The sequence below is a fragment of the Plecotus auritus genome, assembly GCF_963455305.1.
Source record: "Plecotus auritus genome assembly, chromosome: 3".
NCBI classification, from domain to species: domain Eukaryota; kingdom Metazoa; phylum Chordata; class Mammalia; order Chiroptera; family Vespertilionidae; genus Plecotus; species Plecotus auritus.
In genome coordinates, this window is record NC_137772.1 from 158,317,640 (window position 1) to 158,330,525 (window position 12,886).

General features: G+C 40.7%; 1 protein-coding gene across 2 annotated transcripts in view; it reads right to left on the minus strand.

The window, feature by feature from the left end:
* The window catches only part of CCT2 (chaperonin containing TCP1 subunit 2), a 30,313-nt gene that overhangs the window by 651 nt on the left and 16,776 nt on the right, over positions 1–12,886 (minus strand). For both annotated transcript variants that reach the window (XM_080662864.1, XM_080662865.1), the window contains 6 exons: positions 12,654–12,757; positions 9,754–9,873; positions 9,260–9,388; positions 8,968–9,071; positions 7,070–7,169; positions 6,046–6,187 (listed from right to left, as the gene is read on the minus strand). In XM_080662864.1, coding sequence (XP_080518990.1) covers positions 6,046–6,187; positions 7,070–7,169; positions 8,968–9,071; positions 9,260–9,388; positions 9,754–9,873; positions 12,654–12,757 — 699 coding nt within the window. The remainder of the gene's footprint in view (positions 1–6,045; positions 6,188–7,069; positions 7,170–8,967; positions 9,072–9,259; positions 9,389–9,753; positions 9,874–12,653; positions 12,758–12,886) is intronic.

The window sequence follows — 12,886 nt, forward strand, 5'->3', positions numbered from 1 at the left end:
GGCTTTGGAGCCTCCAGAAGAAAATTTTTGGATTACTGAAGAAAAAAAAATCCAACAGGTAAGGTGGTGATGGTGTCAAGTAATTCGCCAATAGTACCTCTTACACGTTAAACTTTTATTCTCTCATAACCATATAGTGAATGGCTCAGGAAGGTGGCATGGTAGGGGTACTAGTGAAATTATTTACTTAATGCCTGTTCAAGGAGGTAGGATTTGAGAAACACCGCTTCTAAACACAATAGTTACTAGTAAGAGAAGCAGAAAAGCACGAATACAGACCCAAGGAGTATAGACAGCATACTGGAATCATATAAAGAGATAAACCCAACCTCAAAAGCCTATGGGAGTATGACTAAAGGATGCTAAAAGATGTCAATATAGAAAGTTATTAAGCAGCTGTTAAAGGGCACTGACCAGGAAAATAAGTCCTCTGGATGCTATTAACTAGTACGAAAAGAAGTCCACAGCCCAGATCAGAATTTCTAATAGATTTAATACACTTAAACCTCTAAAACAGTATTACCAGATCAAGTGAGGTATTACAGTGTGTATTTCAAAAGCAGTGGAGGGAGTTAAATTATTGTGAAGATTTCTGAGAGTGTGGCTATGTAACCTTGACCCAAATAAGAAAAGCTTAATTACAGAACTGTTTCCTTTCGCTATCATTCTGCTTAAAAACAACAAAAATCCTAATTGCATTTAATCATCTTTGGTGGCACTACTTCCAAAAAAACTTTGTCAGCTTCCTCTTCTCACCAATTTTCCATTTCAAAATATGGGAAACTGGTGAGGGAAGTGCTCCTCATTATCCTATCTTCCCAGTACCAGAAGCAGGGAATCTCTAGATTTTTCATTCCAGTCCTCTTTCCACTACATCACAGTAGATTTAAATACCATTTCATCTGTTCTCTCTACATCCAAATCACTATTCTCTACTCTTTCCTTCCTCTAATAGTATTATGATAGTTGCCACTCACAGAAGTCAATGAAATGAGTAATGCAGGGTTCTGCACAAAAAGTCACTTTGTAACTTTGTGCATTTAAGGTACAATTTCCTAGTAGCATTCCAACTTCCTTCCTATTACTCCAGATTAACTCCCTGTGCTCCTGTCTAAAACCAACTCCTGCTCTTAATTCGCTGATCTCCCATTCATCCTTGTAGCTGCTTAGTGGACAGCTCCCCTTTTCTGCATCCATCATTTCCTCTCTAGGAAATCTCTCCCTTAAGCTGAATTTTCAAGGTAAAGACCCATACACCATCTCTAGCTACTATCGCACTTATCTGCTCCCATTCACAGGACTCCTCCAAAAAGCGGTCTATATACACTTCTCCAATTCCTCTTTTCCCACCCCCTCCATTCCACTAAAACTACTTGTCAAGATTACCAATGGCCTGTGTTATTAAACACAATTTTTTTTCTAGTATTTTTTAATTGATTTTAGTGAGAGAAGGAAGGATAGATAGAAACATCAATGAGAAATATCGATCGGCTGCCCCGTACTGGGGATGGAACCTACAACCTGACCAGAAATTGAATCATGACCTCCCAGTTCATGGGCCAACACTCAATCACTGAGCAATAACTGGCCAGGCATTAAATCCAATTTTTAAGGTCAATTATCAGTCCTTATTTTACTTGAGCTATTTGCATCATTTTGACAGTTGATCACTCCTCCTCCCTAAATCCTTTCTTCACTTGACTTCTGGATACTCATTCTCTTGATTTTTCCTCCCACTGTAGTAGCACCCCCCCACTATTCCCACCTTTTGTATTACGGAAAATCTCAAATGTATATAAAAGCAGAGATTATATCATGAATCCAGTTTGAATCTTTCCAAACTGGAATTCTTCAGTGCTCAGTCCTTAAAACTCCTTTCCTTTTTTAACTACACTCACTCCCATGGGGACTGGGCCAGTCTAATGGCTTAAAATAACACACATAGGCTGACAACTCCTACATTTATAACTATAGCTCCAACTTTCTACTAAACTACAAAATCAACTACCCAACTCAACTATCAAAACACATCTCAAATTCCCAAATTGAAATCCCCTTCTTCCCTCCCAAAGCCATCTTAGAAAAGAGAAACTCTATTTCTCCCTACAAAAACCTTGAATTAGCCACAATTCCCTTTCCTCTCACATCTTGCATCCAACCCATAATCAAATCCTACCTTCAAAGTATGTATCTTTTATCAACCACTTCTCACCACCACCTTCACTTCTACCTCCTGGTTCATGCCACCATCCCCTCCCATCTCCCGGAACCACCACTAACAAGTAAAAATAAATGATTTTGGTAACTATTAATAAATTAAAATTATTAACTGAGGAGAAACCAAGATGGTGGCATAGGTAAGCACCTAAACTGCTGCCTCGCACAACAATTTCAAAACTACAACTAACAAAAGGGACACCATCCAGAACCACAGGAAAGCTGGCTGAGTGGAAATTCTACAACTAGAAGGAAAGAGAAAAGCTCACAGAGAATTGGAGGTACGGCAAAGGGTCTTTGTGCGCGCAGAGAGGAAGGGCGGCTGAAAGCCTGGCTGACTTTCTCTGGCGGAAGGGGGAAGGAAGCCCCTGACCGCACTGAACCCCAGTTCCGACTGCACTGAACCCCAGTTCCGGGCGAAACCCCGTGGACCCAGGCTCATACAGGGGAGTCTGGACTGTCAGGTAGAGAGAAAGGCACCCGGAGACTCGAAGACCCGGGGGAGCCCCGGCGGGCAGGGGTCTGGAGGCACGCGCGCCAGTGTGCACAAAGACGGCGGAGGTTGCCACAGGCTTTCCCTAGCAGAAGGGAGTCAGAAGCTCCTGACTGCACTGAACCCCAGTTCTGACTGCACTGAACCCCAGTTCCAGGCGAGCCCCTGGGGACCCACGCTCTTACGGGGGGGGAATCTGGACTCTTGGGCAGAGGGTCGGGAGCCGGGGAAGGCAGAGGTCTGGAGGCGCGCGCCAGTGCGCACAAAGATTGCGGAGGTTGCCATAGGCTTTCCCTAGTGGAAGGGAGTTGGAAGTTCCTGACTGCACTGAGCCCCAGTTCTGACTGTACTGAACCCCAGTTCCAGGCGAGCCCCTGGGGACCCAAGCTCTTGTGGGGGGAATCTGGACTCTTGGGCGGAGACTTGGGAGCCAGGGAAGGCAGAGGTCTGGATGCACGTGCGCGCGAGGGCAAGGCTGACGGGAAGCCAAGACTGTCTGCTCTGCCCTCAGACTCCACCCCATCCAAGCTGAGCACAGAGGCTTTTGCAATTTGGCAAGTCTAATCCTATAAGGCTGTCTCCAGCACCTAACTTCTCCCAGCATAGACACAGCTGATCCTCACAGCCAACTGGCCTGGAGGTCAATTCCTCCCAATGATACCAACAACAATCAAGACTTAACTACAACAAGGCGGTATACACAGTCCACAAAGGGGTGCACCAAGAGTGTCCACCTCAGGTTAACTGGGGAGGCCAACCCACTGGGCCATATAGGAAACCTAGCATTCAAAGCTCCCCTACCAACTCAGGGAAGCAGTGAAAATGCGGCGACAAAGAAAACAGATCACAAACGAAAGAAATAGAGGCAAACAAACGACTGGATATAGAATTCAAAACCACGGTTATAAGGTTTTTCAAGAATATCCTAGAAAAGGCCGATAAATATAACGAGACACTCGAAGATATGAAAAAGGACCAACTAGAAATTAAACATACACTGACTGAAATAAAAAATATTATACAGAGACCCAACAACAGACTAGAGGAACAGAAGAATCAAGTCAAAGAATTGAAATACAAAGAAGCAAAAAACACTCAACCGAAAAAGCAAAAAGAAAAAAAAAATCCAAAAAGTTGAAGAGTGTAAGAAGCTTCTGGGACAATTTCAAGCGTACCAACATCAGAATTATGGGGGTGCCAGAAGGAGAGAGAGAGCAAGATACTGAAAACCTATTTGAAGAAATAATGACTGAAAACTTCCCCCACCTGGTGAAAGAAATAGACTTACAAGTCCAGGAAGCGCACAGAACCCCAAACAAAAGGAATCCAAAGAGGACCACACCAAGACACATCATAATTAAAATGCCAAGAGCAAAAGACAAAGAGAGAATATTAAAAGCAGCAAGAGAAAAACAGTTAGTTACCTACAAGGGAGCACCCATATGATTGTCAGCTGATTTTTCAACAGAAACTATGCAGGCCAGACGGGAGTGGCAAGAAATTTTCAAAGTGATGAATAGCAAGAACCTACAACCAAGATTACTCTACCCAGCAAAGCTATCATTCAGAATTAAAGGGCAGATAGAGCTTCACAGATAAGAAAAAGCTAAAGGAGTTCATCACCACCAAACCAGAATTATATGAAATGCTGAAAGGTATTCTTAAAGAAGAGGAAGAAGAAAAAAGTAAAGATAAAAATTATGAACAACAAATACATATCCATCAACAAGTGAACCTAAAAATCAAGTGAATTAAAAACCTGAGGAAAAGAATAATCTGGTGAATATAATAGAATCAGGGGCATAGAAAGGGAGTGGACTGATAATTCTCAGGGGGACGGGGGTATGGGGGGGTTTAGGAAGAGACTGGACAAAAATCATACACCTATGGATGAGGACAGTGGGGGGAGGTAAGGGCAGAGGGTGGGGTGGGAACCGGGTGGAGGGGAGCTACGGGGGGAAAAAGGAGAAACAATTGTAATAATCTGAATAAAGATTTAATTTTAAAAAATTATTAACTGAATATTCAAAAGTTAAAATTTTCTTGCCATTTAATCATTTTAATGTGACTTTTAAAAGAATTTGACATCTTAGAAAAGCTGCTGATATAGGAACATGCAAGAAACTCTGCTCATTGTGTGCTTAAGAATGTCGGTATGGCCCTAGCCAGTTTGGCTCAGTGAACAGTGTCGGCCTGTGGACAGAAGGATCCCAGGTTCAAGTCCGGTCAAGGGCACATGTCCCGGTTATGGGCTCGACCCCAGTAGGGGTTGTACAGGAGGCAGCCAATCAATGATTCTCTCTCATCATTGGTGTTTCTATCTCTTTCTCCCTCTCCCTCTCTCAAATCAATAAAAATATATTTTAAAAAAAATGTTGGTATGGCCCTAGCGGGTTTTGTTCAGTGGATAGAGCATCAGCCTGCGGACTGAAAAGTCAAGGGCATATGCCCAAGTCAAGGGCACATGCCCAGGTTGCGGCTCGGTCCCCAGTGGGGGGCATGCAGGAGGCAGCCAATCAATGATTCTCTCTCATCATTGATGTTTCTATCTCTCTCCCTTCCTCTCTGAAATCAATAAAATAAAGAAACTACAGGAAACTCATCGTTGCAAAAATTAATAAAGAATGCCGGTATGGAAAAGTGTGCCCAGGACAGGAATGACTGGAGCTGATCCATTATGGTAAGATATCAGTTCTTCCCCTGCCCCAAGCTCTCTGGTTCTTAACCTTTTCAAGCCTGGCTCTTTATGTGCCCTTTCAATCCTGAGAGCTACCCTGTGTCACCATACCTTACTCCCCTAAATTTTTCTGGCTTAAATCTAAGAGTTGTGATTACATATTTTAAGTAACTTGCATAATTCTTTTATCTAGGCAAAAATGGCTACACTTTCTATCAACTACCTATCCTATGTAATAAAAGGCTAATATGCAAATCAACTGAAACCGGTTGCTATGACACGCACTGACCACCAGGGGGCAGACGCTCAATGCAGGAGCTGCCCTCTGGTGGTCAGTGCACTCCCACAGGGGGAACTCTGCTCAGCCAGAAGCCAGGCTCACGGCTGGTGAGCACAGCAGCAGTGGTGGGAGCCCCTCCCACTTCTGTGACAGCGCTAAGGATGTCCGACTGCAGCTTAGGCCCGCTCCCTACAGTAGGACATCCCCCAAGGGCTCCCGGACTGTGAGAGGGTGCAGGCCAGGCTGAGGGATCCCCTCTCCTGCCCCCAAGTGCACAAATGTCATGCACCGGGCCTCTAGTCAAATATATGCAGCTACCTGATTGTTTCCATGTCAGTAATTTTTTTCTAAGAAACGTTTTATAAAGTGCTCCAATACCTTGGTGCTGCTTTGATGATATTATCCACACGCAGAATCACCTCCGCTGCTTCAGCTGCACTCAGAAGAACTTGCCGTTTCACTTGGAAACTTTCTGTTATGCCCAGTATTGCCATATCACCAATAGTACCTTCCTTCATATCTGGAAAGAAAAAGTTTTTACTAAATAAACTACAGTTTTAACAAGTATCAAAACATCACTAATGACTTTTAAGAAATGAATATAATCCTGTTACAATTAATAAAATTACAGCACCTACTGACTCAAGTCTATGACTCAAGAAAAGCCTTTTAAAAAATCAAAACATCAACTACTGATGATTTGTATTAATGGAGAACTACTAAGTCAAATAATGAAAATTTTACACAAAATTTTATACTAAATAACCTACCTATCTTGAACATATATATAAAATTATAGAAAATTTGCTAATTACCATTAATTCTTAAGCACTGGGAGAATTTAGAAGTCAAATATTTTTATTCTTGTGAGAATCCTAACCTCATACAGATCATTATTCATCTGCTCTCTTGTTCAATGGCAGGATTACTTACCCTCTAAGACTGTTCCTATAACATCCTGGATAGTTTGTTGGGATATTTTTCTATCTGAATTAAATTTGCCTTTTTGGCCATTTTATCTATGTATCAGAGATCTGCATTCAAGAATGTCTCAGAATAAGTCTACTGTGAGATTAGGAATTGATGCTGATTATATTACAATAGATATAGTGAAGTTTACACACTTATTTCAGAATGTAAGTACTGCTTATGTATTTAAATTCTATAGTCATAACATAACAAACTAGTTACAAGTCTTTTATCTAGATTTATACCCTTTATGGAGTAACCAAGTTTGGCAATGTTAAGTATATGAAGTAAAACGTTTTTCTAGATTATGTAATGCTTACAAAAGGGCCACAGGAGTCTTTTATATGGTTACGAGAATTCATTTTTAAAAAAAGGTAAAGAACTTGGTAAAAATTTACTCTTAACAACTACAAGGTCCCAACTGATTTCTTACCCAGTCCAGCAGTTGTATTGCCTTCACTATGGGCAGCTCGGAGCTGTGCCACCAGATCTGCACTATCATAGCCTGCATTGTCAGCTATAATAGTAGGCAACTATAAAGTGGAGAAGACAAAATGTTACTATCTATTATAGTATAATTCATTTATGCCTGCCCTGGCCAGTGTTGTCCAGTGGTTAATATCAGCCCAAGCATCAAAGGGCCAAGGGTTCAATTCCTGATCAAGGGCACGTGCCTGGGTTGTAGGTTAGATTGCTGGCCCTGGTTGGGGCAAAAAATATCCTTGGGTGAAGATTAACAACAACAAAAACAAAACACATTTATGCCTAACTAGGATAGCGTTTTAAAAATACCTAACACTGTAAAATCTGCTTCCTTTTAATCACTACTCAAAAAGGATTAACTCCAGAATCAAATTTGTTTTTTCTTTAATATATATATTTTATTGATTTTTTACAGAGAGGAAGGAAGAGGGATAGATAGTCAGAAACATCGATGAGAGAGAAACATCGATCAGCTGCCTCTTGCACACCTCCTACTGGGGATGTGCCCGCAACCAAGTTACATGCCCTTGACCGGAATCGAACCTGGGACCCTTCAGTCCGCAGGCTGACGCTCTATCCACTGAGCTAAACCGGTTTTGGCCAAATTTGTTTTTTCTTAATCCCCACTTGAGGATCTTTTTCCCACTGATTTTTAGAGAGTGGAAGGGAAACATTGATGTTAGAGACACATCGATTGCTTGCCTCCCACATGCCCCTGACCAGGGCCGGAGCCTGCAACCGAGGTACATGCCCTTCACTGGAATTGAACCTGGACCCTTCAGTCCGCAGGCCTACGCTCTATCCACTGAGCAAAACCAGCTAGGGCCAGAATCAATTTTTTTTTTGTTTTGTTAATCCTCACCCAAGGGTATTTTTCCATTGGTGTTTAGAGAGTGAAGGGGAGAAGGGGAGAGAAAAAGAAACATCGATGTGAGAAGCGAGACATCAATGGCTGCCTCTAGCACAAGCCCTGACCATGTGCAGGCTGATGTTCTAACCACTGAACACACCAGCCAGGGCCAGAATCAAATGTAAAAGTAGTGTGAACCAGTTCTTTTTCTTAAAGGCAAGAAAATAAGCATTTTGTGTCCAAGTTATAAAAATACTAGTGCCTCATTGCACATTTTTGTGCACACTTTATAGGTGTGGAAAGGAAATTACTTAGAAAGTGACCAGCGGGCCCTAGCTGGTTTGGCTCAGTGGATAGAGCGTCAGCCTGTGGACTGAGGGGTCCCAGGTTCGATTCCAGCCAAGGGCACATGCCTGGGTTGTGGGCTTTATCCCCAGTGGGGAATGTGCAGGAGGCAGCCGATCAATGATTCTCTCTCATCGTTGATGTTTCTCTTTCTTTCCTCCTAAAATCAATAAAATATATTAAAAAAAAAAAAAAAAAAAAAGTGATGGGTGGGACGTGACTGGGCGAAACAGACCGGACGTGCCCTGGAGTCAACCTCCCGTGGTCCCTCCCTGGCCAGCCACACCTCAAAGGGCGACTGTGGAGTAAGTGGGGTCCCTCGGGCAGGTGGGGTCCCTTGGCCTGGCCTACGGGGATCGGGCTGAAACCAGCTCTCCGACATCCCCTGAGGGGTCCTGGGTTGCCAGGGTGGTTCTCAGGGGACGCACCCCAGAATTGGGCTCCCTCCCCTCTGGTTCTGGGGTGCATCACCCAAGAACCGCAGCTGCCAAGTCACCGCAGCTTGGCAGCTCCTGTGTTGAGCATCTGCCCGCTGGTGGTCATTGCATGTCATAGCTACCAATCGGATGGTCGCTTAGCCTTTTATATATATAGATATTAAAAACCATCAAAATCAACAAAATTTAAGTTCAGATCTCTTGTTCTTAACTTACCATTCTCAGTGCTTTAGCATAAGACTCCATTGCAACAGCTTCTTTACCTGGTGTTTTATTGGCAAGCTGTGACACAGCATGAGCCATCAGCATCTCTGAACAGCCTGTGGGTTAAAAATTCAATAAAACACCATATGCTTAGTTGTCTCAAAGACACTAAATTACTGACTTCCCTTAGATATATCACGCATTTGAAAATTAAGTGCAAAGGCAATATATAGTTTCTATAAGAACCATTAAAAACCACTTACAATTTATACTATACTTTAAGAAAAGAAATAAAATGTTTTACCTCCTCCATAAACTGTTCTAGAATCCTTCACAGTTTGTGCAAGAACACAAAGAGCATCATGCAAAGATCTTTCTGCTTCATCTAAAATTTGTTGAGTGGCACCACGAAGAACAATAGTGCAAGCCTCACCTAATGTTAAAAAATGTCACAATGAGCATTTAATTATAAAACATAAAAATTTGCCTTCTATCATTTATGTGTTGGTTATATTACTTTGTTTTGAAAGCTGATATGTCTTCCACTGTTACACATTCTCTACCAGCAACCCTTGTTCTAAATTATCTAAAAAACAAGTATGTTGAAAATGCACTGTTCCCAAAGATAATATAAGGCTGACCTCAAAGGAGATTAAAATTAACATACACCATACTTCACAAGAATTAAGACACATCATATTCTAGTAACTATGTAACTTGTGTGGTTTTTTTTTTTTCATTTCAACAGAGTCTAGCAAAGATTTAGGAACCTAAACCAGGATCTACATGATCACTCACCAAGGGCTACCCCAGAAAAGTGAATGAGTGTGTCTTCTCCAATCATGACTTCCTCAATAAGCTTGCAACTTCCAAGTTTTACAAGTTCTGGGTGGTCAAAGGTAGAGGCAATTTCACCACCTACGAACATAAATACACAACAGGCTTAAAACTTGTTTTTTAACAAGCAGTAATGGACAGATAACATTTTTAAAAATTGCCAACCACTGTTTGAAGCACCTCAAATGAACTGGTTTATTAGTCTTTGTAACAAACCTAATGAGGTAAGTTCCATTATCATTTAGAAATGATAAAATTAAGGCAAAGAGATATTTAGTTTCTTATCCAAGGTTACACAGCTTGAACAAATAAGGTAAAGCTAGGATTCAAGTCCAAGCAGTCTGGCCTCAGACCTATATACACATACTGTATACTACAACCCACAACCTGAAAGGTTAAACTGAAACTTTAACATTTAGCTTTAAGTCAGAATTTAAATACAGATTCTCTTCTGAATCTGGTCTAGAAGACCAGTACTCCTATGACCCAATTTCTCAAAACAAAAATGAGAATATTTGACTAGTCCTATTATGTCAACAGTATTATGACAACAGATGTACAAATTTTAGAACCAGCTTAAATAGTGAGCACTTGATATCTGCTAATTATCACAATAACTGAAATGTCAGAGAGCCCCTGTAATGCCTAGAAAAGAGGGAAATATATAATTTCCAAGAGCAAACTTAATTGAGGTGTCAGCAAAATAAACTTCGCTTTCTAGACTTGAGACCCAATAGATATGTTTGGGACATCATATCCCAAAAATGAGACTAATTTGACTTTTGAGAATTTTCACTTATCCTACACTCACTCATCTACATCTGCTTACAAGGTATTTCTTGATATTTGCAAGAACCAATTTCACACACCTTGACAACATACAAGCCAATAGAATGGGAGCCACCCTTGGGGTCAAATTCAGTTGGTGTGCTTAGTGCAGCAAATTTTTTTCTGGGTATATGCCTCAATTTCATGTATAGGATCAACTTATGATATCAACTTATCCCATAAATATGCTGTCATTCACATTTACGTCTTTAATTTTTTGCAATAAAGAAGGAATTACATAAACAAGAGCACCTCAAGTTTAATCACCTTAAGCATCACATGTGCAATGGCTTTTAAAGAACTTTAATTAGAACAGGTAAACCCACTTCAAAGCAATTAATAAAAGAAAAATGCTTCTTTTTAGGTCAGAAGATTATGCTTCCCAGATTATTCAAAATGGCTGAAGAAACAAAATAACAAAAAAGAGGGAAAAAAAATGGCTGAAGAATTCTGAGATGAGACTAATTCTACTCTACATTAATTAGTATCCTTTAATTATTTCTAATACTCATGGCAGTTCCAAACGGAATTCAACATTCCCGGTGGCTTTACTTCCCAAACCCCAATCTCCTCAATTCTCATTGCCAGATCCCAAACCAACTTTCCAAACTATTCATTCATTTACAAAAACATGAAAATTAAAATAGAGGTTTTTAATACTTAAGCTTATCTGTAAACACAATTTCTATTTCACACAACTGGGATATCACTCATACCTGGTGTTGGAGTATACTAACTTTTCATCATACATTGCCGAAATGTTTCACACTTATTTCAACATTTATTGCTTTTAGAAATGTTTTTTTTAAAAAAATAAAAACAATGTTTAAATTCTTGACCCACTCTCTGGTATATTGTTAAGTGTTCAGTAAATATTCTATCATAATTATACTACCATGCAGGGCATAAAGTATTAAACTACTCACTTAGCACTAGAAATTAGTAAGTGAATAAACTAGATAAGACATATCCTTTAAGCTCCAGCTTATATATAGACTTTATGTTTAGAACAGTGGTCCTGTGAGTTTGAGAAATAATGTAGTATGAATCTTTAAAACACAACAAAAAGAAATCTATACCAAGAGTAAGCCTGACATGTAATTTAATATCTATAATAATAAAAGCATAATATGCTAATTAGACTGGACGACCTTCTGGACGAAGCTGGGGCTGTGAGGGAAGCCTGGGTCCCAGGTGCCAGAGGGAGGCCGGTGCTGGCAGCCGGGGCAAGGAAGGACTACTCTTGCACAAATTTCGTGCATCGGGCCTCTAGTGTTAAATATAATGTGTTGACCAGTGCGGCTCAGTGGTTGAGCGTCGACCCATGAACCAGGTCATGGTTCGATTCCCAGTCGATCAGGGCACATGCCCAGGTTACGGGCTCAATCCCCAGTGGGGGGGGGGTGGGGGGGGGGGGGGTGCAGGAGGCAGCAGATCAATGATTCTCTCTCCTCATTAATGTTTCTCTCTCTCTCCCCCCCTCCTTTCCTCTCTGAAGTCAATAAAAATATTTTAAAAATAATAATGGGGGTGGGAGCAGGTGGGTAAAGGTCAATGGGGGGAAAAGGAGACATATGTAAAACTTTCAATAATAATTTTAAAATAAATGAATAAACAAATAAATAATGTAACTAAAGATATCCAAAAAGTTTAAATCAGATTTCAGAATAACAGTTTATATTCCAAACTCCTTAAAAAGGGATTTCTTTGTACTCTCAGCAATGAGTTACATATATAGTTGACCCTTGAACAACAGGGTTTGAACTGCGTGGGTCCACTTATGAGTGGACTTAAAAAACTGGGTACGTGCAGTTCAAACCCGTTATTCAAGGGTCAACTTTTTCCATTGCAGTTGGGTGTGAAGGGCTAACTATTATGTTTTTGCGAACTCAAGTTGTATGAGATTTTTGACTGCCCATGGTTGGTAGTTGGCTCCCCTAACCTGCCCTGTGTTGTTTGAGTCAACGTACTAAAACTCAATAAATCCAAGAATGATTATTATGTTTGTAAGAATTAATGACTTTTCCCCATACCTGTGACAAGAGCCAGGCGTTCTACACCTGCAAAATCTGCATGTTCAATAGCCATAACACCAGCAGCACCAAAGAGCTGTTCAGGATAATTATAAATTAATTGCCTATAAATAAAATACATAAGTACATTGTTACTTCCTAAGATAAAATACATTAGACTAAACAAAAACGGAAAATTTTTCACAACAGAAATCAAAGAAATACTAATTAGAAGATACCATTTCTCAGCTATG